This window comes from Oncorhynchus clarkii, chromosome 9 (genome assembly GCF_045791955.1).
Source record: "Oncorhynchus clarkii lewisi isolate Uvic-CL-2024 chromosome 9, UVic_Ocla_1.0, whole genome shotgun sequence".
Taxonomy (NCBI): Eukaryota; Metazoa; Chordata; class Actinopteri; order Salmoniformes; family Salmonidae; genus Oncorhynchus; species Oncorhynchus clarkii.
This window is the reverse complement of record NC_092155.1, coordinates 49,544,302-49,571,595: the sequence shown is the minus strand read 5'-3', so window position 1 is coordinate 49,571,595 and position 27,294 is coordinate 49,544,302. Positions and strand designations below refer to the sequence as shown.

General features: G+C 41.9%; 1 protein-coding gene across 2 annotated transcripts; it reads left to right on the top strand.

Moving 5' to 3' along the window:
• The first annotated feature begins 988 nt into the window (after positions 1–988).
• Positions 989–27,294, top strand: LOC139416463 (tyrosine-protein kinase HCK-like). Of its 2 annotated transcripts, XR_011635101.1 has the most exons (14): positions 1,025–1,287; positions 8,669–8,802; positions 10,568–10,607; positions 11,034–11,130; positions 11,298–11,393; positions 11,482–11,585; positions 11,678–11,827; positions 16,477–16,629; positions 16,778–16,960; positions 17,076–17,152; positions 22,491–22,644; positions 22,971–23,102; positions 23,226–24,087; positions 26,964–27,294. XR_011635101.1 is itself a non-coding variant. In XM_071165087.1 (13 exons), exons 2-13 carry the CDS (start codon positions 8,680–8,682, stop codon positions 23,426–23,428), a joined length of 1,512 nt encoding a protein of 503 aa, XP_071021188.1. In that variant the 5' UTR covers positions 989–1,287; positions 8,669–8,679; the 3' UTR covers positions 23,429–27,294. The 2 variants fall into 2 exon arrangements, 1 of the variants encoding a protein (XP_071021188.1); XM_071165087.1 differs by having other exon boundaries at positions 989–1,287; positions 23,226–27,294.

Sequence of the window (27,294 nt, the reverse complement as noted above, 5' to 3'; positions counted from 1 at the left end):
ATTTTGGAACATTCGCACGTACCAACATGAGCACATTGCTGCCCTAAAACGTGACTAAATAATTGTTTATCAACATTTTAAACTATACATTCTTATCTGCTCCAAATGCCTTATTAATGATGGTGTATATGCTGTACACCTCCACTACACTACACTACACTACTTTGATGCGCATGGTGGGGATTAAGACGTGAGTATATTCAATGCCCACTGAAAAATAAGTGGGTATAAAGTGTGTACCTGCGTACACCCTTCACTACACCACTGGCCCCATCTAAAAGAGAAAGGGAAAGGGGGATACCTAGTCAGTTGTACAACTGAATGCATTCAACTGAAATGTGTCTTCCGCATTTAATCTAAGACCCTACTTCTGACTCTCCCTTTCGAGCCGTGGCTCAGAAGAAATTTGTGTTTAATCCTGACATTTGATTAAGGATTAGTTAAAGAGACAGATGATTTGTTTGATGTCCTTGCATGGCCCGATCCGCCCATGCCTCCATGCTCCATGCCCTCAGTGACTGTGGGATGTTGTCTGTGACTCCAGCTGAGTATGCTGCTCGGGCTAATGTGTCCCCATGCCATTCGTGATCCCATTACAACATATTGCATTTGTACGTTTTTGTTAGATAGGGTATGATTTCAAAGGGGAGGGCTGTTGAAAATTGATACAGAAGGTATGTGCAATTTAGATATTCAACAAAGATAATCTCTTACAGCAGGTGTCAAAACAAACTGTAGAAGTTTAGAGGCACAATATTTTTAAGACAACTTTTTCAATTCCAACCACAAAAGAGTTAGGCTAACTACAGTACATTTTAATTTGTTTTCAAGAAATATCATGTCTTTTCTTATTTGTATTTTATGTGCATTTTTAAGTGTTCGTACTCAGACCATGTCTAGGTTTAGTAGGCTACTTTCCGGAAGAGTCTGTAAAAAAACATCCAGCCCGCAAAGATAGCAGTGTCATGATTGATGTAACCTCCTCCCCAGGCTCGAATTAAATGACCCATAGACCAACACATAGACAGAGAGAGACCCGGCTGGTGGGCGAGATTATGATAGATGTGACAGAGACAGAAAGTTCGTCGTGCACAGTCAGATGTGAGGCACTAACTTCCTCGTATACAACTAGTACGCACCCTTCAGCTCATTCTATCTGAACTTTAATCCCGGGATGGAAGAGCCGATATAAAAGAAAAAGGAGCGTTTTTCTAAAGAATACAAATAATTCAGCGTTGAGGACCAAATAGCAGAACATACGTGGAATATACAGCTGGTTGGAACGAGGTAACTCCCTCTAATTTGTTATTCTAGACCACTAACCTATACTACAAGGGGAACATGTATACCCACTGATATTCATACCATAGGCAATAAGCATTTCTTAATTAATAAAAGCAGATGACGAACGGATGGGTGTTGTCTTATTAAAGCATTTCCCACCTGTGTAATTCAGTCAGTGCGCTTTAACTAACAGGGTTAACCCTGCATTTAACCATTCGGAATGAATGCCTAAAGGTAAGGTTTTAACCCTATCCCAAACCTTAACGGTGACCTTAACCACTCGGATTGAAAGCCTTAACGTAATGTTTTAACCATATACAAAACCGTAACCCTTAAACCAATGAGTCCTACTATAACGCCAGCGTGTTTGGGACTTCTAACTCCATTTAAAAACCATGTGTTTGAGCTACAGACTTCTAGATTATACTATTGGTTTGTAAAACAAGGGCGGATCCCGAATCGATCCGGGCATGGTCTTTTATATCGAAATGTCTGTAGATTCTGAATGGTTTAAGATACAGCTATCTATGAAAAGCTGAGACTGTCACGAACACGCACATGTCATCTGTTTTGCTCTAAGACACTCACAAACTATACAGGAGTTGTTAGATCCCTTTCATTTTTTCAAATTTTGTTACGTTAGCCTTATTCTAAAATGTACTGAATTTAAAAAAACATCAGAAATCTACACACAATACCCCATAATGACAAAGCGAAAACAGGTTGACATTTTTGCAAATGTACTAAACATTTAAAACAGAAATACCTTACTTACATAAGTATTCAGACCCTTTGCGATTAGACGTGAAATTAAGCTCAGGTGCATCCTGCTTCCATTGGTCATCCTTGAGATGTTTCCACAACTTGATTGGAGTCCACTTGTGGTATATTCAATTGATTGGACATGATTTGGAAAGGCACACACCTGTCTATATAAGGTCCCACAGTGCATGTCAGAGCAAAAACCAAGCAATGAGGTTCAAGGAATTGTCCTTAGAGGACCGACAAAGGTTTGTGTTGAGGCACAGATCTGGGGAAGGGTACCAAAAAATGCCTACAGCAGTGGTTCCCAAAGGTTTTATAGTCCCGTACCCCTCCAAACATTCAACCTCCAGCAGCGTACCACCTCTAGCACCAGGGTCAGCACACTCTCAAATGTTGTTTTTTACCATCATTGTAAGCCTGCCACACACACCAGAAGATACATTTATTAAATATAAGAATGAGTGTGAGTTTTTGTCACTTCCCACGAGCCGGGGTTGTGACAAAGAGCTCTTATAGGACCAGGGCACAAATTATAATATAATAATAATCAATCATTTTGCTCATTATTTAGCCATCTTACATATTAAACCTTATTTGTTCATCAAAAATTGTGAATAACTCACCACTGGTTAATGAGAAGGATGTGCTTGAAAGGATGCACATAACTCTGCAATGTTGGGTTAAATTTGGAGAGAGTCTCAGTCTTAAATAATTTTCCTCACACAGTCTGTGCCTGTATTTAGTTTTTATGCTAGTGAGGGCCGAGAATCCACATAGGTACGTGGTTGCAAAGGGCATCAGTGTCTTAATAGCGCCATTTGCCAAGGCAGGATACTCTGAGCGCAGCCCCATCCAGAAATCTGGCAGTAGCTCCTGATAAAATTAAATTTTGCACTCGCGTTACCACTCCACTATGTCTTCCTGTCATGGCTTTTGCGCCATCAGTACAGATACCAACACATCTTGACCACCAAAGTCCATTTGACGTCACAAAGCTGTCCAGCACTTTAAAAATATCCTCTCCTGTTGTCCTGGTTTCCAGTTGTTTTCAGAAGAGGGTGTCTTCCTTAATTGACCCCCCATAAACGTAACAGACATATACCAGGAGCTGTGTGCCAGGCCTGCCACGTCTGTTGACTCATCCAGCTGTAACGCATAGAATTCACTGGCTTGTATGCAAAGCAGTAATTGTTTCAAAGCATCTCCTGCAATGTCACTAATGCGTCGTGAAACAGTGTTGTTTGATGAAGGCATTGTCTGTCTTTTTTTGTTTGCATTTTCCCCCAGCATTGTCCCAGCCATGACAGCAGGAAGTATTAAGTCCTCCACAATAGTATGGGGCTTGCCTGTCCTAGCCACTCGGTAGCTCACCATACAAGACGCTTCTAGAGCCTTCTTATTTTAAAGGAACCTATTGGTTTGATACATGTCTTACTAAAAAACTCCTGTGGCTTATTTTTCAAAACGGCATGTTTAGTTTCTAAATGTCTGCGCAAGAGTGAAAGTTTCATTGAGTTGTGAGATAGTACTTTTGCACATATAACACACTGTGGCTGAGGAAAGGCACTACTCCCAATATAAGTGAACCCCAAATCAATGTAGTTCATCATATTTGCGCCTTATTGATGGTCCAACATCTCTGTCTGTTGTTCGGGGCTTTCCCAGGTAAGGGGGTAAAAGCAATTGGGCTGCAAAGCCCCGTTGGAAAATCTAAATGGACTATTTGAAAATGTGAACCACACGCAATGTTTAGGAATAGCCAGTTTGGGAATAGCCAGTTTGGGAATAGCCAGTCTATAGCATTGAAGGTCCCCAAAAACACAGTGGCCTCCATCATTCTGGAAGAAGTTTGAAACCACGGTCAGGGAGGTGACCAAGAACCTGATGATCACTCTGACCGATCTCTAGAGTTCCTCTGTGTAGATTGGAGAACCTTTCAGAAGGACAACCATATTTGCAGCACTCCACCAGTGGCCAGCCACTCCTCAATAAAAGGCACATGACAGCCTGTTTGGAGTTTGCCAAAAGGCACCCAAAGGACTCTTAGACCATGAGAAACAAGATTCTCTGGTCTGATGAAACCAAGATATAACTCTTTGGCCTGAATAACAAGTGTCACGTCTGGAGGAAATCTGTCACCATCCCTATGGTGATGCATGGTGGTGGCAGCATCATGCTGTGAGGATGTTTTTCAGCAGCAGGGACTGGGAGACTAGTCAGAATCGAGGCAAAAATGAATGGCGCAAAGTACAGAGAGATCCTTGATGAAAATCTGCTCCAGAGCACTCAGGACCTCAGACTGGGGCGAAGGTTCACCTTTCCACAGGACAATGACCCTAAGTACACAGCCAAGACAACGCAGGAGTGGCTTCGGAAAAGTCTCTGAATGTTCTTGAGTGGCCCAGACAGAGCCCGGACTTGAACCCAAACAAACATCTCTGGAGAGACCTGAAAATAGCTGTGCAGCAATGCTCTCCATCCAACCTGACAGAGCTTGAGAGGATCTGCAGAGAAGAATGGGAGAAACTCCCCAAATACAGGGGTGCCAAGCTTGTAGCATCATACCCAAGAAGACTTGAGGCTGTTATCGCTGCCTAAGGTGCTTCAACAAAGTACTGAGTAAAGGGTCTGAATACTTACAGTATGTAAATCTGATACTTCAGTTTTACATTTTTAATACAGTTGCTAACATTTCTAAAAACATGTTTTTGCTTTGTCATTATGGGGTATTGTGTGTAGAATGATGAGGGGGAAAAACAATTTAATACGTTTTAGAATAAGGCTGTAACGTAACAAAATGTGGAAAAAGTTAATGGGTCTGAATACTTTTCGAATGCACTGTAGATGCAATGCCTCTTCATGGCTTGTAATCTATATTTTGATGGAAACCAGGGGTTTGAACCGGTTCAGGGAACAGAACCGGTTCAAGCCAAGCCCCTTCCATGTCCACCCCTCTCTCTCACTCGCTCCCAATTGTGAAATTTCAGTAGTATCTTGAGCAATAGCACTCTGACCAAAAACATGGACTTACCACCTGCACTGACTCTCTACACCTTAGCACACACACACACGCACACACGCGCACGCACGCGCACGCACGCACACACACACACACACACACACATCACAACTGCTGCCACTAGATTCTTATTTATTATTGCTAAATACTGCACAGCTTAAACACTTGACCTTGACATCCCTCTTCCCCAAAACGTGTAAATATTGTACAATAAATTGTGCATTCTCGTATTATACTTATGCTACAATGTTTATTCTATTGAACCATTTGTATTCTAATATTTCTTTAACTTTATTTATCTAGGCAAGTCAGTTTAGAACAAATTCTTATTTTCAATGACAGCCTAGGAACCTGTTCAGGGGCAGAACGACAGATTTGTACCTTGTCAGCTCAGGGGTTTGAACTTGCAACCTTCCGGTTACTTCCGGTTACTAGTCCAACAAACCACTAGGCTACCCTGCCGCCCCGGGTTGTTGTTGCATAATCAAGAAGGAACCTGCAAGTGAGAATTTATTTGGACGGAGTACATCTGTATCCTAAACAACTATTACTCATTCCATAACAAGCTTCTCTATCCGTGCTAATTGGTAGAGTAAATTAATGAGCTATTTTGTCAAAACCGTCGATTTCACAGGCTTTTAAAAAAAATAAGGAAAAGGAACTATATGAATTGTTAGCTCTTTTTTTTTACCGGTTAAGAACACTGCAACGGAACAAAATAAATAGGGATTCTGTTCAGAATGTAAGTTCTAAGCCCTGATTGGAAAGTAGTAATTGTGGATTTTGTAAAAAGAAAAAAAAAATCACACCCAAAACTTGCTTCCATAAGTTTAACATGTTATGTGTGTGTATGGTGCCTGGTTCCATGGCATGGCAGTTTGTGAGAGTACTAGCAGAGGAGGTTTAGCAGTGATGTTTTTCACATGGTGTACACTCCCAGTCCCAGCCGCCCTCCGCCTGCCCTGCAGCAGATGCAATGATAGCGGTTAGTGCCAGAGGCACACATGGCACAGGGCTCTCACAGCTAACTAGATTTGCATCTGTGGGTAATATGATGGGTTACAGGCAGGCAGGCAGGCAGGCAGACACAGACAGACAGACAGACAGACAGACAGACAGACAGACAGACAGACAGACAGACAGACAGACAGACAGACAGACAGACACAGAGAGACTGAGAGACAGAGACAGATGGAGGAGGATGGTTGGGGAGTTATTAGGGGCTGATTGGATCAAGTGACGTGGATAGAAAGATGGATGGAGACGATAAGGATGAGGGGGCACTTTCTAAAGAGCAGGGTAGTTCTCTGCGTCTATGGTCTGATCATCACCTCCAGTTAACTTCCTCTGTACAGGAAGTACATGCCATGTGTGTCATGTTTTGATGAGATTAATGGACGATGTGAGTGGTTGATAAGAGGCTGAGGAGGTTTGTAAATGGATGAGAAAGGTTTGGCCAACCACCAGAGACAATTTTTCAAGATACAACACTTGATGGTTTGGAAGAAGCATCTTCTTCTGAGAACCGGAGAGAGAAATGGGGGGGGGGGGTCCTATACGTGTAGCCTGGCATACTGGCATGGAGAAGCATAATATGATGGATTGGAAAAGGTTCAATCACAATAACCATTTAGCCTTAAATAGTTTTGCTGCAAGTTCAACTTTAACTGTTAAAAAGAAACTGACCCTGCTGTGACAAAGAGGAATACAGTTTAAATGGAAAGGTAAGTGAATATTTACTCATTTAATTCTGTTAGGTTAGAGTAAGGGTATCTCTCAGAATGATAAACATCACTTCTTCCCTTCATCTCTCTTTCTCTCTCTCTTTCACGCTGACACGTCTCAGTTAAAGGCATTCAGTTGTACAACAGACTAGGCATCCCCCTTTCCCTTTCCTTTCCCTTTCCCTTTATTTCCCTTTCCCTTTCTTTTCCTTTCCTTTCCTTTCCTTTCCTTTCCTTTCCTTTCCTTTCCCTTTCCTTTCCTTTCCTTTCCTTTCCCTTTCTTTCCCTTTCCCTTTCCCTTTCTTTCCCTTTCCCTTTCTTTTCCTTTCCTTTCCTTTCCTTTCCCTTTCCTTTCCTTTCCTTTCCTTTCCTTTCCCTTTCTTTCCCTTTCCCTTTCCCTTTCTTTTCCTTTCCTTTCCTTTCCTTTCCTTTCCTTTCCCTTTCCTTTCCCTTTCCTTTCCTTTCCTTTCCCTTTCCTTTCCCTTTCCTTTCCTTTCCTTTCCTTTCCCTTTCTTTCCCTTTCCCTTTCCCTTTCTTTCCCTTTCCCTTTCTTTTCCTTTCCTTTCCTTTCCTTTCCTTTCCTTTCCTTTCCCTTTCTTTCCCTTTCCCTTTCCCTTTCTTTTCCTTTCCTTTCCTTTCCTTTCCTTTCCCTTTCCTTTCCCTTTCCTTTCCCTTTCTTTCCCTTTCCCTTTCCCTTTCCTTTCCTTTCCTTTCCTTTCCTTTCCCTTTCTTTCCCTTTCCCTTTCCCTTTCCCTTTCTTTTCTTTTCTTTTCCTTTCCTTTCCTTTCCTTTCCTTTCCTTTCCCTTTCCTTTCCCTTTCCTTTCCTTTCCTTTCCTTTCCTTTAATTTCCTTTCCTTTCCTTTCCTTTCCCTTTCCTTTCCCTTTCCCTTTCATTCCTTTCTTTCCTTTCCTTTCCCTTTCTTTCCTTTCCTTTCCCTTTCCTTTCCTTTCCCCTTCCTTTCCCTTTCCTTTCCCTTTCCATTTCCTTTCCTTTCCCTTTCCTTTCCCTTTCCCTTTCCTTTCCCTTTCCCTGTCCTTTCCCTTTCTTTCCTTTCTTTCCTTTCGTTCCTTTCCTTTCCTTTCCCTTTCCTTTCCCTTTCCTTTCCCTTTCCTTTCCTTTCCTTTCCTTTCCTTTCCTTTCCCTTTCCTTTCCCTTTCCCTTTCCTTTCCCTTTCCTTTCCTTTCCTTTCCTTTCCCTTTCTTTCCTTTCTTTCCTTTCCTTTCCCTTTCCTTTCTTTCCTTTCTTTTCTTTCCTTTTCCTTTCCTTTCTTTCCTTTCTTTCCTTTCCTTTCCTTTCCTATTCCTTTCCCTTTCCCTTTCCCTTTCCCTTTCCTTTCCCTTTCCTTTTAATACTGCAGCTCATCTGTTTATTTCAACAGAGATTAATAATAAAATGACAGGTCCTATCTCTCTCACACAGACATAGACTCTATTCAATCATAAGAATTACCCCTGTCTAATTTCTCTCTTGTAAATATTTTACACAGACCATATGACTGGTTTAAGTTGAAAAGAAAAAGCTCTTCATGTCACCAATCACCATTAGCAAATGTTTTAACCTGCTGGCCCAAGGGCGGGGCTGCGTGTTTCTAGTTGGGTGTCACTCTGGTGATTATGACTTTGAGCATTTTGTAGCTTTTAAACAGCTGTGTAACAGCACTGTAGGCTTGTATGGGAAATATTACAGTAAACGGTCACCCTCAGAGCATAAGGCAAGTATATCCATACAGTATCTTGTAGTAAACACTTCATAATACATTGACTTAGCACTGCTATGGTGCCATTTTTACACTCTCTCCACCTTGAGTTACCAGTCCAAATGTAGTGAACAGACATTGTATTCTGACTGATATTTTTGAAATAACACATTTTTAGGTTCTTCCACCATGGGCTGTGTGGGGTCCAAGGAGCAGCAGGATCCCAGCAGCAAAGGTGTGGTCAATGATGACTCTCTGAACCAGACTCAGACAACCCACTACGTCAAAGACCCCACCACAGGGACCAAGGCTGTGAGTGAACACCGGGGGGGGGTATTATTATTACTGCTAGACTCTATTCTGTTGCCAAGAGCAAGATACTGATCTGTAAGTAGGTTTCCTTTGGTGTCTGGGGTGGTCATTACTTCATGTGTGTTAATTGTAAACCCAGCTATCACATCTAGTTCCTTGGAAGTTGTGGGAACAAATGTTTGTAACATGTTCTGTTGCTACCATGCTGTGTTGTCATGTGTTGCTGCCTTGCAATGTTGTTGTCTTAGGTCTCTCTTTATGTAGTGTTGTGTTGTCTCTCTCGTCGTGATGTGTGTTTTGTCCTATAGATATATTTTATTTATGTTTAATTCCAGCCCCCGTCCCAGCGGGGGAGGCCTTTTGTCTTTTGTTAGGCCGTCATTGTAAATAAGAATTTGTTCTTAACTGACTTGCTTAGACAACTAAAGGTTGTTTTTTTTAATGGAAAAAGAAATGCCATATGAAAATAAGTAAACATTTAGCCTGTCGGGGAACGTTTAAATTTAGTTTGCATGGAGGTTCTGAGAACATTTTACCTTGGTTCCTTGAAAGTCTTCCTGGGAGGCCTTATTAACATCCTGAGAATGTTTGTGGCTTATTTGGAGGTTTTTGAATGACTTCCTTAAAACTTCTTTTAATAACTCTGATAGCTTATTTGGGGTAAACTTTCTTGAACTCCAAGCGCAGATAAGACGCATGGAAATTACTTGGGCGTTCATCATGCAAACACATTTATTTTTATTGTGACATGGCATCAGTGAGATTCAAACTGTCTTCTTCTGTTCTCTATCCATGGAATTAATCCACCAGCGTGGAGCTAGCATGCCATGTTTTTTTAAGCATTCAAAGCTGTTAATTTTAGTCTATTCAAACAAACCCTATTTCAAAGGGAAAAGCACTCAATAAGATCAGGTTTGGCCAATTAGTGGGTGCGGCCAACACACCTGAACACACTTAACAAAATAGAGGATACAGAGAGTTTTGTTGATGCTAAGAATGGAATGTATATTTCTTGTGTTTTTTTATGGAAAGTTTTCTTAACGTTCTCAGAACAATTTGATAACATGACTTTAAATAGAACCGTTATGCTGAAGTACTTGAAATTCCCACAGAAGAATATTGTTTTTTTGTAACATTCTCTGAACTATTTGAGAACATTCCCAATGTCAAACCGATTAGATAATGTGCCTAGAACATTACCAAAGTTGAAATGAAATGTAACCATGTTTAAACTTTTGGGAAATGTTCTGTTAAAGTAATGAAATACTAAGAAAATTTCTGTCAAGTTCCTTAAATGTGCTGAAAATGTTCCAAAGCCAAGCAACTATCCTGCACCAATCCCAGACATTTGTGGGAAGGTTGTATGCAAAATAACTTTAGGACAACCAGGCTCTCTCTAAGCTCTAAGAAACATCTGGTTCTCAGAACATTATGTGCTACAGTAGCAGGGATGTGACTCAGGGCTGTTATTTAGAATGAGGAAGAGGAAGTAGCACAACAAACAAGCGCAGAAATGTGTTTGCGATCATTGAACAGACATTTAGTGACTGAATTGAAAGGTCTCTCCTCTATTTCTGTTTTACTTACATTCCTATTTTCTGTCAGTCTATCTCACTCTTGCTTAGACTGTCATTGACCACACATCTCCTTCTCTGTCTCATTCACTTTCTCCCAACCATACTATACTACAACTATAATATACTATGTTCCATACTACATTTCTCATGGTTCTCCTCAAAACTCTAATCTCATATTGTCTTTACAGAACAGAACCATCTCCGTGGCCCCTCCAGTCCTCTCTAATGGTGAGTATAACGCAGAAAAGTTACAGTACTCACATTGCTTACTTGAGTCTGTGATGGAGGAACTATTACTGTATCGCACTGTATTTTGAGCAGCACACTACACACTGTGTGTCTAAAATGGATTACCGTTTGTTGTCATGTAATGAGGCCACATAATGTATGAGGGTGAAAGGAGTGAGCGTGTGTGGGTTGAAATAGACCACTCAGAGCCTGATCACACGGGACAGCAGAGATGATCTCTCCACTGCTATAACAGTAAAGCAGTCAGACATGAAGTGACCCAGGCAAGGCATTGTTGTTGTATTAACAATGTAAAGTTGCACACAATGTCACCCACAAGTCTTTCTTTGTCATATGTGTGCATGCGTACACACACACACACACACACGCACACACCCACACACTTATGTTCTCTGCCCCCTCCAGGTACTGAGAGCATTGCCATTGCACTGTATGACTATGAGGGTGTAAATGATGGAGACCTGGACTTCAAGAAGGGAGACAAGCTTAAAATCTTACAGGAGTGAGTGTACCTGATATTTACACACAAACAAGATACATCATTACCCATACAAAGCAGTGTACAGCTTACCTATACCCACATCTCTCTCGCTCTCTCTCTCTCTCTCGCTCTCTCTCTCTCTCTCTCTCTCTCTCTCTCTCTCTCTCTCTCTCTCTCTCTCTCTCTAGATCTGGAGAATGGTGGAGAGCACAGTTAATTAGCACAGGCAAGGAAGGCTACATCCCCAATAACTATGTAGCCATAGACAGACTTGAAACCGAAGAGTAAGTGTTTTATCAGTGCACTGTGTGAATAGTTTATGAGTAGAGCTGCTCAAAGGAATCAGTGTGAAATAAATGTACCATCATCCAGGTGGTTCTATAAAGGAGTGAGCAGGAAAGATGCAGAGAGGCAGCTGCTAGCATCAGCAAACAAAACGGGATCGTTCATGATCCGTGACAGTGAGACCACCAAGGGTGAGCAAGTTAAAAAGCTCTTATACATACACACATACAAACAAACGTGTACACATTTAGCAAGCTAACACCCTCTCTCCGTCCTACTACAGGCAGCTACTCCTTATCCGTAAGGGACAGTGATTCCCAATCAGGAGACACAGTCAAGCATTACAAGATCCGTACACTGGATAACGGTGGCTTCTACATCTCTCCACGCATCACCTTCAACAACCTGCAGGAACTGGTCAGCCACTATAAAAGTGAGTGCCAACAGCATGGCTAGACCACCATAATACACAGGGATACACCCATAGAGATAGATAGCCCTCTATAGCCCCACAGTGGAGGTGTCATAATGCACATAATACTGAGAAAACCTTGAGGTCAAACAGGGAAATGGTTCCAATCCTTTTTCCACCATAAATGTTTCCCAAAGGGAATTTTACAAACACTTCAAAATAAGGGCTGTTTGTGTAGGCTTACCCCGGCGTGACATTTTGATAATCATGTAAATCTCTCTCAGACAATGTGACTTTTATCAATGTACTCTATTTACTCTCAGATTCAAAATGGCTAATTAGCGTCAAAGTAGACATCATGTAAGACTACAAATCCCTGCAAGCTCCTGAACGTCATCTCTAGTTGCCACCTTTGCTAAAATGTATTGTGTAAAAAACTTGCACAAAACAGTTCACAGAATTGTCCATTTAAATACATTTTGACAATTTATTAATTTCTAAATTTAGCTAACATTAGGTAGGTAATCCAGAGATTCTTACCTTTGCCTCGATTCGGCAGTCTCATCCAGATCATCATGGCATTTGTAGTCCTTTATGATAGCCACATTAGCAGCTAATTAGCATTTCATCTTGGGGGGTAAGTACAGGCAAATATATTGGTAAAAATCACCTTGACCTAGGAAGATTTAGACGGTTATCAAAACTTCACGCCAGGGTAAGCCTACACGAAACACAGCCCTTATTTTAAGTGTTCATAATATCCACTATGGGAAAAATGAATGGTAGAAAAAGGATTGGAACCATTTCCTTTTTTGACCGCTAGGTTATATGGATATTATGACTCATACTGTGGTACTCTATGGCAATGTCCATGCAAAAATCCAACTAGAGTTCTCTATCTATCTCTATGGATTTTATTTTTTTTATTTTATTTCACCTTTATTTAACCAGGTAGGCTAGTTGAGAACAAGTTTTTGTTTACAACTGCGACCTGGCCAAGATAAAGCACAGCAGTGTGAACAGACAACAACACAGAGTTACACATGGAGTAAACAATAAACAAGTCAATAACACAGTAGGAAAAAAAAGAGTCTATATACATTGTGTGCAAAAGGCATGAGGAGGTAGGCGAATAATTACAATTTTGCAGATTAACACTGGAGTGATAAATGATCAGATGGTCATGTGCAGGTAGAGATACTGGTGTGCAAAAGTAAATAAATAAAAACAGTATGGGGATGAGGTAGGTCAATTGGGTGGGCTATTTACCGATGGACTATGTACAGCTGCAGCGATCGGTTAGCTGCTCAGATAGCAGATGTTTAAAGTTGGTGAGGGAGATAAAAGTCTCCAACTTCAGCGATTTTTGCAATTCGTTCCAGTCACAGGCAGCAGAGAACTGGAAGGAAAGGCGGCCAAATGAGGTGTTGGCTTTAGGGATGATCAGTGAGATACACCTGCTGGAGCGCGTGCTACGGGTGGGTCTTGCCATCGTGACCAGTGAACTGAGATAAGGCGGAGCTTTACCTAGCATGGAATTGTAGATGACCTGGAGCCAGTGGGTCTCAAATCAAATCAAATTTTATTTGTCACATACACATGGTTAGCAGATGTTAATGCAAGTGTAGCGAAATGCTTGTGCTTCTAGTTCCGACAATGCAGTAATAACCAACAAGTAATCTAGCTAACAATTCCAAAACTACTACCTTATAGACACAAGTGTAAGGGGATAAAGAATATGTACATGAAGATACATATAGATATGTATTGAGTGCAGTATATACATATGAGATGAGTATGTAAACAAAGTGGCATAGTTAAAGTGGCTAGTGATACATGTATTACATAAAGATGCAGTAGATGATATAGAGTACAGTATATACGTATACATATGAGATGAATAATGTAGGGTATGTAAACATTATATTAGGTAGCATTGTTTAAAGTGGCTAGTGATATATTTTACATAATTTCCCATCAATTCCCATTATAAAAGTGGCTGGTGTTGAGTCAGTGTGTTGGCAGCAGCCACTCAATGTTAGTGGTGGCTGTTTAACAGTCTGATGGCCTTGAGATAGAAGCTGTTTTTCAGTCTCTCGGTCCCAGCTTTGATGCACCTGTACTGACCTCGCCTTCTGGATGATAGCGGGGTGAACAGGCAGTGGCTCGGATGGTTGATGTCCTTGATGATCTTTATGGCCTTCCTGTAACATCGGGTGGTGTAGGTGTCCTGGAGGGCAGGTAGTTTGCCCCCGGTGATGCGTTGTGCAGACCTCTACCCTCTGGAGAGCCTTACGGTTGTGGGCGGAGCAGTTGCCGTACTGACCTCGCCTTCTGGCGGTGATACCAGGCGGTGATACAGCCCGCCAGGATGCTCTCGATTGTGCATCTGTAGAAGTTTGTGAGTGCTTTTGGTGACAAGCCGAATTTCTTCAGCCTCCTGAGGTTGAAGAGGCGCTGCTGCGCCTTCTTCACGATGCTGTCTGTGTGGGTGGACCAATTCAGTTTGTCTGTGATGTGTACACCGAGGAACTTAAAACTTACTACCCTCTCCACTACTGTTCCATCGATGTGGATAGGGGGGTGTTCCCTCTGCTGTTTCCTGAAGTCCACAATCATCTCCTTAGTTTTGTTGACGTTGAGTGTGAGGTTATTTTCCTGACACCACACTCCGAGGGCCCTCACCTCCTCCCTGTAGGCCGTCTCGTCATTGTTGCTAATCAAGCCTACCACTGTTGTGTCGTCCGCAAACTTGATGATTGAGTTGGAGGCGTGCGTGGCCACCCAGTCGTGGGTGAACAGGGAGTACAGGAGAGGGCTCAGAACGCACCCTTGTGGGGCCCCAGTGTTGAGGATCAGCGGGGTGAAGATGTTGTTGCCTACCCTCACCACCTGGGGGCGGCCCGTCAGGAAGTCCAGTACCCAGTTGCACAGGGCGGGGTCGAGACCCAGGGTCTCGAGCTTGATGACGAGCTTGGAGGGCACTATGGTGTTAAATGCCGAGCTGTAGTCGATGAACAGTATTCTCACATAGGTATTCCTCTTGTCCAGATGGGTTAGGGCAGTGTGCAGTGTGGTTGAGATTGCATCGTCTGTGGACCTATTTGGGCGGTAAGCAAATTGGTCTGCCGACGAATATGTAGCGAGGGCCAGCCGACTAGAGCATACAGGTCGCAGTGGTGGGTGGTATAAGGTGCTTTAGTAACAAAACGGATGGCACTGTGATAAACTGCATCCAGTTTGCTGAGTAGAGTATTGGAAGCTATTTTGTAGATGACATCGCCGAAGTCGAGGATCGGTAGGATAGTCAGTTTTACTAGGGTAAGTTTGGCGGCGTGAGTGAAGGAGGGTTTGTTGCGGATTAGAAAGCAGACTCTAGATTTGATTTTAGATTGGAGATGTTTGATATGAGTCTGGAAGGAGAGTTTTCAGTCTAGCCAGACACCTAGGTACTTATAGAGGTCCACATATTCTAGGTCGGAACCATCCAGGGTGGTGATGCTAATCAGGCGTGTGGGTGCAGGCAGCGAACGGTTGAAAAGCTTGCATTTGGTTTTACTAGCGTTTAAGAGCAGTTGGAGGCCACGGAAGGAGTGTTGTATGGCATTGAAGCTCGTTTGGAGGTTAGATAGCACAGTGTCCAAGGAAGGGCTAGAAGTATACAGAATGGTGTCGTCTGCATAGAGGTGGATCAGGGAATCAACATCATTGATATATACAGAGAAAAGAGTCGGCCCGAGAATTGAACCCTGTGGCACCCCCATAGAGACTGCCAGAGGACCGGACAACATGCCCTCCGGTTTGACACACTAAACTCTGTCTGCGCAGCAAGAGCAACATCATTGATATATACAGAGAAAAGAGTCGGCCCGAGAATTGAACCCTGTGGCACCCCCATAGAGACTGCCAGAGGACCGAACAACATGCCCTCCGATTTGACACACTGAACTCTGTCTGCGATGTAGTTGGTGAACCAGGCAAGGCAGTCATTAGAAAAACCGAGGCTACTGAGTCTGCCGATAAGAATATGGTGATTGACAGAGGCGAAAGCCTTGGCCAGGTTGATGAAGACGGCTGCACAGTACTGTCTTTTATCGATGGCAGTTATGATATCGTTTAGTACCTTGAGCGTGGCTGAGGTGCACCCGTGACCGGCTCGGAAACCAGATTGCACAGCGGAGAAGGTACGGTGGGATTCGAGATGGTCAGTGATCTGTTTGTTGACTTGGCTTTCAAAGACCTTAGATAGGCAGGGCAGGATGGATATAGGTCTGTAACAGTTTGGGTCCAGGGTGTCTCCCCCTTTGAAGAGGGGGATGACTGCGGCAGCTTTCCAATCCTTGGGGATCTCAGACGATATGAAAGAGAGGTTGAACAGGCTGGGTTGCGACAATGGCGGCGGATAGTTTCAGAAATAGAGGGTCCAGATTGTCAAGCCAGCAGTCACTGTTACTAAAGCGGATGGTAACAGAGGTAAACAGCCCCCTCTGCTGGCTGCCTGTTCTGAATATGGGCACACGGTCTATATGGCCTCCAGCAGTGTTTACTTTCTATGTGTTTATTAATGTGTGTTAGGTACAGTTAAAAAATACATTCAGTTAATGTCCTGTTTGATTCAGAGCTTTGTGTGTGGATGTCTTACTCTCATTGGATGTGTTTGCTTCCTATAGAGCAGGGAGATGGTCTGTGCCAGGCCTTGACCAGCCCCTGCCTCAGTCCCAAGCCCCAGAAGCCCTGGGAGAAGGATGCCTGGGAGATCCCTCGGGAGTCCCTCAAACTTGATAGGAAGCTCGGGGCTGGCCAGTTCGGAGAGGTCTGGATGGGTGAGTTACTCAAACATTCTGAGAAGGTTATGCTTGGACCATTACTGGGAGATCAGAATAAGTTTTATGTATTCTGAAAAAATCTTGCTTTTTGCGAGCTGTGAACTGAGCATGGCTAATGTGGTTGTCTTTGTGTCTTTTATTGTAGCTACATACAACAAGCACACCAAGGTGGCAGTGAAGACCATGAAGCCTGGCACCATGTCGGTAGAGGCTTTCCTGGACGAGGCAAACCTGATGAAGGCCCTGCAGCATGACAAGCTGGTCCGTCTGAACGCTGTGGTTACAAAAGAGGAACCCATCTACATCATCACAGAGTTCATGGAAAAGGGTATGAACACTACAGTTTGACATTTTGTACACATTTACATTACCGTACTGTACATTTCCTGTCAGTGCATTTCTGTCATTGAATTCTGTTTGTGTGTATGTGTGTGCGTGTTTAGGCAGTTTGCTGGACTTCTTGAAGAGTGATGAGGGCAACCGTGTGCAGCTCCCCAAACTCATTGACTTCAGTGCACAGGTGAGATTCAGCTTCTGTATTTTTTTTCAATCACTGGTGCAATTTTCGCAAGTATGTGGTACATTTTTACAACTCTAAACACACAAAAAAACAAATTCACAAAGTCACTTGGTCACTGCACTAAATCACTCTTTCAATTTGGACAGATATTCAATCTACTGTAACTATCTGCTTTTCAAAATGAAATATTCAATTAACTATAAGATTTTCTTGTCTGCTGTCAAATTTCATATTTTTTTACCTCAAATGTATCCTTTTACATCAACTTATGTTGGAAGGTAAAACCAAATAATTTATGGGGGTGGCTGTAAAAACATAATCATTCTTTATCAGTGCTACAATGTACTGCTGAAATACCTGGGTTGTGTACAGGATTGGGGAGTAACATATGGCATGTAATCTGTTATATGTAACTGATTACAAAAAACTAACTGTAATCCGTTACGTTACCAGCAAAAAAATTGTAACCAGCTTAAAGATACTTTTGAAAAACTAGATGATTACTTCTAGGATTACTTTTAAATTCAGAAAAGATGTTTGCGTAATTAAAATACTTTATGACAACTTTCTGTTTTCTCAATGACATTCAAATCAGCATTGATAAAGGAACAAGTTTTAAGTTTGTTTCGCCTGATAGTCTGACCACTATGATGACACACCAAATGTGTTTGATGGATTGTGGGAAAAGCACAGGAATAGGTTTCTGTAGGCTACAGTCCAATTTATTATTAGATTTTTTTTTTCAGGAACTCAGTCCAGCTTTCAACTTACTCTTGAAAGTTGATGTAATACAATGTGCAATTTCGAAATTGGATAGTGAATCATCAGTTTTCCCCTGGTCATGTCAGTCATTGCAGACCTTAGAGAGCTATTTATAACTTGTCAGAAAAGTCCAGATCAACTAGCCCATGTCAGCTAATGTTTTTTAGCTTGTTTTTTTAGCCGATAGATTTTGTAGTAATGTCCAAGTCACTCAAATATCACATGAATACACATTAGACATGGCAAAATTTATAGAATTGTAAGAACATTTGCTATAAAACTGCAACATTTTCTCTGTGCCCTAATGAAAATTGTAGAATTGCAGGAAACAAGCTTTTAACCTGATAGATGTTCTCTCGACCAACAAGAGGGGTCTCGGCCAACAAGAGGGGTGTGAACAGTTCGTGTCATGAACAGTGCTTGTGCCCACAGAAATAGTGTGGCATGTGCGCGAGCAGGGGTGGTGTGGCTGAGCGGGATATTCCCCAATACAGCCTACGGGCGGTACAGATATCACTTAGGCCTATTATTGATATTTACATGTCAATTATATGAATCACACTGCTGCTCTCTCAATTATTTGCGCCTTACGGATTGTGCTTGTTGTGAATGGCCTTTCACAAATGTGTAGGTGTATTTAACCTCAATAATGGTTGAATTGAAGAAGGCTAGGCTAAGCTGCCTATCAGTCATTGTTTATGCGACCTGTGGACAGGCTGTGTAAAATGTGCTCTTGCCACAGCTGCATAGTAGTGCGGATCCTTGCCATGCAATAAAAGTGGTACTGTGCTCCAAACTGTCAAAAATCTCATTTGTGACGATAAAAAAACAGGTCACACTTTATTTGGATAATCCAGATTCTTCAACTGTAGATGCTCTGCAGATGATCATACTATCAACAAACTGTAGATAAGCAACTGCTTGCTAATGTTACAGTTAAAGCCAGGGGGGAATGTGTGAAACCCCAAAGAATGCATAATCAAAAGGTTTTGAACATAATATAGGGGGCTTATCAGTGTACTTAAGAGTTTAGAAAATATACCACGTCTGAAGAATGCGCCATTGATAAAAACCGTAACAATATATTCCACTCGTTATCTGAATTTCATTGATCTACTGTAAATTGATGAGTTTGGTCAAGCTGGGAGAGAAAGGTTATGCTGTATCAGTTGCCAAGTCACATAGAACAGGTGATCTTGAACAACAATGCTGCATGGGGTAGAAATGGCCTACACACACCGTGCTACACAAATACCTTTTCACTGTAGCCTACTGCCTTACAATACCCCCAGAATTCCCCTATTTCTGCTCATTTGTTCTACTTATGTACTCTATAAGGATAATGAAACTGTGAGATTGACATATTTCTCACATCCTACCATTAGATACAACAATATGGTTGAAAAAAACAAATGGTTAAAGTAATAGCTGAATACTGTATGGAAAAGTATATTTACCATCCGCTATTCCTTCTATTCAACACTTCAAAAACGACCGTTTGAAAAATGTATCTTGAATTTTTTGCTATTGGATGAAAGGTTAGTTGAATTGGCTAAATGGTGAGTGTATTGGTGACTAAACAAAATGTTATCATGGTATTTCACGTAAAACCAAAATGTGTTCAACACAAATGGATGCACAATCAAAGGTTCTGAACATAAGACAGCATTATAAGTGTTATCAGTTTCGAGTTTTGTACTTAAGAGTTTTGAAAATGCACCACTTACATCTGAAAAATGCACCAAATCGATTGAAAAAAACCAGTTTGTTGAATTGTATGGTTTTATATTCTCCAAGTCTTCTAGAGCAGTTCTTTTGCAGAAGGGAAATGAGATCCAAAAACAGTGGGACTAATCCCATAACAAAACAAAGGGAGAATGCTTCGGTCTCGTTATGTCCATTTACCGACATTATCAAGCCACTCATTTGTGGTCTCGTGCCGATCCTGCCTTTGTTCTGTGGCCCATGTTTCTCCTATTGTGGGTAGCCTTTCAATATTCAAATCTGTCTTTAGCTTGGCAGAAGAAGCTGTGTGGCAGCACATGTTTGTAATCGAATTCTTTATGCCAATGTTTGCCGTTGAACAATTGTTTGCTTTGAATATTTTAAGAATATGTTTTACTATGATTATTGACACCTTGTATTACAAGGAATAGATGGACACAGTTCAAAATATCAGTTTGAACCTGATCATACAGTATTTGCATTTTTACAACTGTTGCTGCAGATACACAAAGGCAATATAGGGGGCATACTTTTTATTTATTTATCAAATAAAAAGAGGACCTTAGAGAAAAATCAAACGTATAAACGTATGCTTATCTGTGATTAGGTATGTTTATGCCATCTGTTGTATGTAGATTGTAGGTGAGAGGTTTGAAAAACTAGGAAGATCTCAAAATGGAATGGAGAGAGAGAAAGACTGAAAGAGCATGGGAACAGGAAGACATTGTTGGATCAGTCTGTTCAGATTGAAATCTACCATGACAGATTTGGTTATGTTTGTTATATTATTAAGCTGAGATTGGTACACAGATTAGATTTATCAAGTTCTATAACAGCATATGTCAGTCAGTGTGTGTGTGTGTGTGTGTGTGTGTGTGTGTGTGTGTGTGTGTGTGTGTGTGTGTGTGTGTGTGTGTGTGTGTGTGTGTGTGTGTGTGTGTGTGTGTGTGTGTGTGTGTGTGTGTGTGTGTGTTGAAAAATAAAGCCTGCTGGTAGTTGTAATTTTAAAGGGAACCCAGATGATCCCAGTATGTTGGGAAGGAAATGTTGTCCCAGTTAAGTAGGTATTGGAGTAATCAGTGCTTGTAAATAACATCATTTGCTAATTGAAAGTCAATTATCTTTATTGATATCATTGTTTTTATGACTGCTTATTTTATCATCCTATAGGTGATCCTAAGGGGTAGGCAAAATCCTGTCTCGTAAGGGGAGGCTACTTACTTTGCAGCTTGAGATTTTAAAAAAATGAGCCGTGAAAACAGCAGATACAGTGCATTCGGAAAGTATTCAGACCCCTCGACTTTTTCCACATTTTGTTACGTTACAACCTTAATCTAAAATGGATGAAAAAAAATAATAATCCTTCATCAATCTACACACAATAACCCATAATGACAAAGCAAAAACAGTTGTCATTTTTTTTTTAATCAAAAATAATAATTATAAAAAAATATACATTTACATAAGTATTCATACCCTTTACTCAGTACTTTGTTGAAGCACCTTTGGCAGTGATTACAACATCGAGTGTTCTTGGGTATGACGCTACAAGCTTGACACACCTGTATTTGGGGAGTTTCTCCAATTCTCCTTGCAGATTCCATCAAGCACTGTCAGGTTGGATGTGGAGCGTTGCTGCACAGCTATTTTCAGGTCTCTCCAGAGATGTTCGATCGGGTTCAAGCCCGGGCTCCGGCTGGACCACTCAAGGACATTCAGGGACTTGTCCCGAATCCACTCCTGTGTTGTCTTGGCTGTGTGCTTCGGGTCATTGTCCTGTGGGAAGGTGAACCTTCGCTCCAGTCGGAGGTCCTGAGCGCACCAGAGCAGGTTTTCATTAAGGATATCTCTGTACTTTGCTCCATTCATCTTTCCCTCGATCCTGACTAGTCTCCCAGTCCCTGCCGCTGAAAACATCCCCATAGCATGATGCTGCCACCACCATGCTTCACCGTAGGGATGGTGCCAGGTTTCCTCCACGCTTGGCATTCAGGCCAAAGAGTTCAATCTTGGTTTCATTAGACCAGAGAATCCTTTAGATGCCTTTTGGCAAACTCTAATCAGGCTGTCATGTGCATTTTACTGAGGAGTGTCTTCCGTCTGGCCACTCTACCATAAAGGCCTGATTGGTGGAGTGCTGCAGACAAGGTTGTCCTTCTGTAAAGTTCTCCCATCTCCACAGAGGAACTGCTCTATCAGAGTGACCATTGGCTTTTTGGTCACCTCCCTGACCAAGGCTCTTCTCCCCCGATTTCTCAGTTTGGCCGGGCGGCCAGCTCTAGGAAGAGTCTTGGTGGTTCCAAACTTCTTCCAGAAATGTTTGGGTACACTTACCCAGATCTGTGCATCGATACAATTTCTTCGACCTCATGGCTTGGTTTTTGCTCAGACTTGATTTGACATGCTCTGACAACTGTGGGACCTTATACTGTATAGACAGATGTGTGCCTTTCCAAATCATGTCCAATCAATTAAATTTACCACAGGTGGACTCCAAGTTGTAGAAACATCTCATGGATGACCGAATGGAAACAGGATGCACTTGAGCTTAATTTTGAGACTCATAGCAAAGGGTCTGAATACTTATGTAAATAAGGTATTTCTGTTTTATATTTGTAATTTAGAAAAAGCAGTTTTCTCGCTTTAGCATTATGTGGCATTGTGTGTAGATTGATGAGGAATTTTTTTTATTTCATCCATTTTAGAATAAGCCTGTAACGTAACAAAATGTGGAAAAAGGGGTCTGAATACTTTCATTATGATCCTTTGCCAAGTGAACAAACACAGAAGTATGTTTGGAGTGCCCCCTTTTCTATTGTCTTCTGACATCTAACCATGTCTTTGTCCGTAGATTGCAGAAGGAATGGCCTACATCGAGCAGAGGAACTATATTCACCGAGACCTGCGAGCCGCCAACATCCTGGTCTCGAAGGCTCTGGTGTGCAAGATTGCTGACTTTGGCCTCGCCCGAATCATCGAGGACAATGAGTACACAGCCAGGGAAGGTAAGCATTATCCCCTTGGGGAACATGTCTGTGCCATATAATGGTTCATTAATAACTGTAACATAACAGCTGATTTAGCAAATATTAGGACAGTTGTAGTAGAGAAAGGGAGCTTTTAGATGTGGGTGTGGTTTGGAATTCGAATTTGAGAGAGGGAAGTCAGGGAACAATGAAGAGATATATATATATCATTTTGTCAGAGTGAGTTCTGTGGGACTGAATAAATAGCAGAGTTTGAATAGAAAAAGACAAGCTGTATTTTTTATCAGTGACAGCAGGGTGCAGCAGAAGGTAGAGTAAGAAAGCCTACTCTTGTTCCCTAAAAGGAGCAAAGTTCCCCATCAAATGGACGGCCCCAGAGGCAATCAACTTTGGCTCCTTCACCATCAAATCAGATGTCTGGTCCTTTGGCATCCTACTGACCGAGATCATCAGCTATGGACGCACACCATATCCAGGTCAGGACCTGAATGATAACATGTACTCTACTGTACTTGTACTGTATATTAATTGAATGATGAATTAAATGAATCTTTGTCCCCCCTGTAATGATGTGTTTCTGTGCTGGCTCTATCATCTAGGTATGACAAACCCAGAAGTGATTCGCTCTCTGGAGAGCGGCTACCGCATGCAGCGCACCGACAGTTGTCCGCAGGAGCTCTATGACATCATGTTGGAGTGCTGGAAGAACAAGCCCGAGGACCGGCCCACCTTTGAGTATCTGCAGAGTGTCCTGGAGGACTTCTACACTGCAACAGAGAGCCAGTACCAGCAACAGCCATGATCCAGAATGATTCAGGCAGATACATAACCTACTCTCTCATACTCTTATACAAATGTACATGTGTACAGACAAACCTACAGAGAAAAAAGGGGATCTGAACATGTTTCAGCTGGTTCCTTATGAAATATGGCATTTACTGTAACTTAGTGAAGTATGACCTAACAAATCTATTACAGTGATTCATGAAATGCCTGAGTGTAAGGCGTTTTCAACATTTTTATTTATTTATATTTCATTTGCATATCGTGTTGGGTGACTTTACCTTCCCTTTCCCTTTGTAGTTAGCTCTGCCAGTCCTGTTTGTTTGTTTGTTTGTTGTATGAATTAACTGTGCTCTAACTATGTATTTGAATTTGCTTTGCATACACGCCCAGAAAATGCACAAAATGAGAAATAGAAAAAGATTTGTACATTTCCTATGTATACGCCCAGGGCATACAGTATATTGGAAAATGTTATTTTTATTCTGGCATATACCATTGAATCACTATAATTCACTGAACAAGCACTGGAGTACAACAGTATAATCTTTTAATTTACAAAACACGTTTTGTCTATTTGGTAAGGTGATTAATTTATTCAAGCCAAGAGTACCTGTCCATTCTCTATACTGAATGCACAATATATACACAAAAGTATGTGGACACCCCTTCAAATGAGTGGATTTGGCTATTTCAGCCACACCTGTATAAATCGAGCGTACAGTCATGCAATCTCCCTAGACAGACATAGGCAGTAAAATGGCCTTACTGAAGAGCTCAGTGAATTTCAACTTGGCACCGTCATAGTCAGTTGGTCAAATGTCTGCCCTGCTAGATCTGCCCCAGTCAACTGTAAGTGCTGTTATTGTGAAGTGGAAACGTCTAGGAGCAACAACAGTTCAGCCGCAAAGTGGTAGGCCACACAAGCTCACAGAACAGGACCGGTGAGTGCTGAAGCACGTAGCCCGTAAAAATCTTCTGTTCTCTGTTGCAAAATGTAGTTCTGTCACCTTGAGCTGTTTTTGTCTATTAATCTTCTGTATTACATCATGTTTCATGTTCTGTGTGGACCCCAGAAAGAGTAGCTGCGGCTTTCAAAACCGCTATTAAGGATCTTAATAAAATACCTCTGGAAGCAATGTCAGCACAGTAACTGTTCGTTGGGAGCTTCATGAAATGGGTTTCCATGGCTGAGCATAGTGCCAACTGTAAAGTTTGGTGGAGGAGGAATAGTGGTCTGGGGCTGTTTTTCAAGGTTCGGGCTAGGCCCCTTAGTTCCAGTGAAGGGAAATCATAATGCTACAGCATAGAATGACATTCTGGATGATTCTGTGCTTCCAACTTTGTGGCAACAGTTTGGGGAAGGCCCTTTCCTGTTTCAGCATGACACAAAGCAAGGTCCATACAGAAATGGTGTGTTGAGATCGGTGTGGAAGAACTTGACTGGCCTGCACAGAGCCCTGACCTCAACCCCATCGAACACCTTTGGGATGAATCAGTGCCCAACCTCACTAATGCTCTTGTGGCTGAATGGAAGCAAGTCCCCTCAGCTATTTTCTAACATCTAGTGGAAAGCCTTCCCAGAAGAGTGGAGGCTGTTATACCAACTCCATATTAATGCCCATGTGTTTGGGACGAGATGTTCAACGAGCAGGTGTCCACATATTTTTGGTCATGTAGAGTATATACGGTGCCTTCGGAAAGTATTCAGACCCCTTGAATTTTTCCACATTTTGTTACATTACAGCCTTATTCTAAAATGTATTAAATAAATACTAAAATTCTCAGCAATCTACACACAATACCCCGCAATGACAAAGCAAAAACAGGTCTTTAGAAAACAAAAATACATTTCTTACATAAGTATTAAGAACCTTTGTTATGAGACTCGAAATTGAGCTCAGGTGCGTCCTGTTTCCATTGATCATCCTTGAGATGTTTCTACAACTTGATTGGAGTCCGCCTGTGGTAAATTCAATTGATTGTACATGATTTGGAAAGGCACACACACCTTTCTATATAAGGTCCCACAGTTGACAGTGCATGTCAGATCAAAAACCAAGCCATGAGGTTAAAGGAATTGTCCGTAGCGCTCCAAGACAGGATTGTGTCGAGGCACAGATCTGGGGATGGGTACAATTTTTTTTTCTTCGGCATTGAAAGTCCCCAAGAACACAATGGCCTCCATAATTCTTAAATGGAAGAAGTTTGGATCCACCAAGACTCTTCCTAGAGCTGGACGCCCGGCCAAATTGAGCAATCGGGGGAGAAGGGCCTTTGTCAGGGTGGTGGTCAAGAACCTGATGGTCACTCTGTCAGAGCTCTAGTGTTCCTCTGGGGAGATGGGAGAACCTTCCAGAAGGACACCCATCTCTGCAGGACGCCACCAACCAGGCCTTTATGGTAGAGAAGCCAGACTGAAGCTACTCCTCAGTAAAAGGATGTCACGCCCTGACCTTAGAGAGACGTTTTATTTCTCTACTTGTTTAGGTCAGGGTGTGATTTGGGTGGGCATTCTATGTTTTCTATTTTTGGCCGATTGTGGTTCCCAATCAGAGTCAGCTGTCTATCGTTGTCTTTGATTGGGAATCATACTTAGGCAGCCTTTTTCCCACCTAATGTTGTGGGTAATTATTTATTTTCTGTGTGTGTTTGTGTGCGCCACGGTTGCGTCACTTTCGGTTTCTGTTTACCTGTTTTTTTGTGAAAGTTTCACTTTATTAAAGATGTGGAATTACATGCACGCTGCGCCTTGGCTCATTTATGACAGAGAGTTTGAAGACAGTGAACGTGACAAAAGTCACCAAAAGACTCTCAGACCATGAGAAACAAGATTCTCTGGTCTGATGAAACCAAGATTGAACTCTTAGGCCTGAATGTCAAGTGTCACGTCTGGAGGAAACCTGGCACCATCCCTACGGTGAAGCATGGTGGTGGCAACATCATGCTGTGGGTATGTTCTTCAGTGGCAGGGATTGGGAGATTAATCAAGATCAAGGGAAAGATGAACAGGGCAAAGTGATGAAAACCGGCACAGAGCGCTCAGGACCTCAGACTGGGGCGTAGGTTCACCTTACAACAGGACAATGACCCGAAGCACATAGCCAAGACAATGCAGGAGTGGCTTCAGGACAAGTCTCTGAATGTCCTTGAGTGGCCCAGCCAGAGCCCGGACTTGAACCCGATCGAACATCTCTTGAGAGACCTGAAAATAGCTGTGCAGCAACGCTCCCAATCCAACCTGACAGAGCATGAGAGGATCTGCAGAGAAGAATGGAAGAAACACCCCAAATACAGATGTTCCAAACTTGTAGCGTCAAAACCAAGAAGACTTGATGCTGTCATCGCTGCCAAAGGTGCTTCAACAAAGTACTGAGTAAAGGGTCTGAATAATTATGTAAGTGTGATTTCAGGTTTTTTGTATTTTTAAATGAGCAAATATTGTCAACCTGTTTTTACTTTGTCATTATGGGGTACTGTGAGGGAAAACCCATTTAATACATTTTAGAGGAAGGCTGTAACATTACAAAATATCGAAAAAGTCAATGGGTCAGAATACTTTCCGAAGGCACTGTATAGGCTACACAAGGGAATAATGTGAAATATTGTGAGGGACAATGTGACATTTTTAGAAAACGCGATTTTGTTATTTGCTCAGTTTTTTTAACACTTTTTTGTAGGCCACTGTTATCATTTGTTTAGCGTGGCTGAACAATTTGTGCATTGAGGTAGATGCCATAACAATTGACTGCACAGCCAGGATAGGATAGGGGATGTTTTCATATGAACAATGTTTTTTTTTAAACAAAATGCTTTTTGATATTTTGTTATAGATGCTTGCAAGTGCAATAAAGAAAATGAGTTAAAGCCAGACTCAGTCCTAAA

Coding starts and splice junctions, on each gene's coding strand:
- LOC139416463 (XM_071165087.1), top strand. CDS start 8,680: ATGGGCTGTGTGGGGTCCAAGGAGCAGCAGGATCCCAGCAGCAAAGGT. Junction 11,586..11,677: donor TGACAGTGAGACCACCAAGG/GTGAGCAAGTTA, acceptor GTCCTACTACAG/GCAGCTACTCCTTATCCGTA. Junction 17,153..22,490: donor TCATTGACTTCAGTGCACAG/GTGAGATTCAGC, acceptor CTTTGTCCGTAG/ATTGCAGAAGGAATGGCCTA.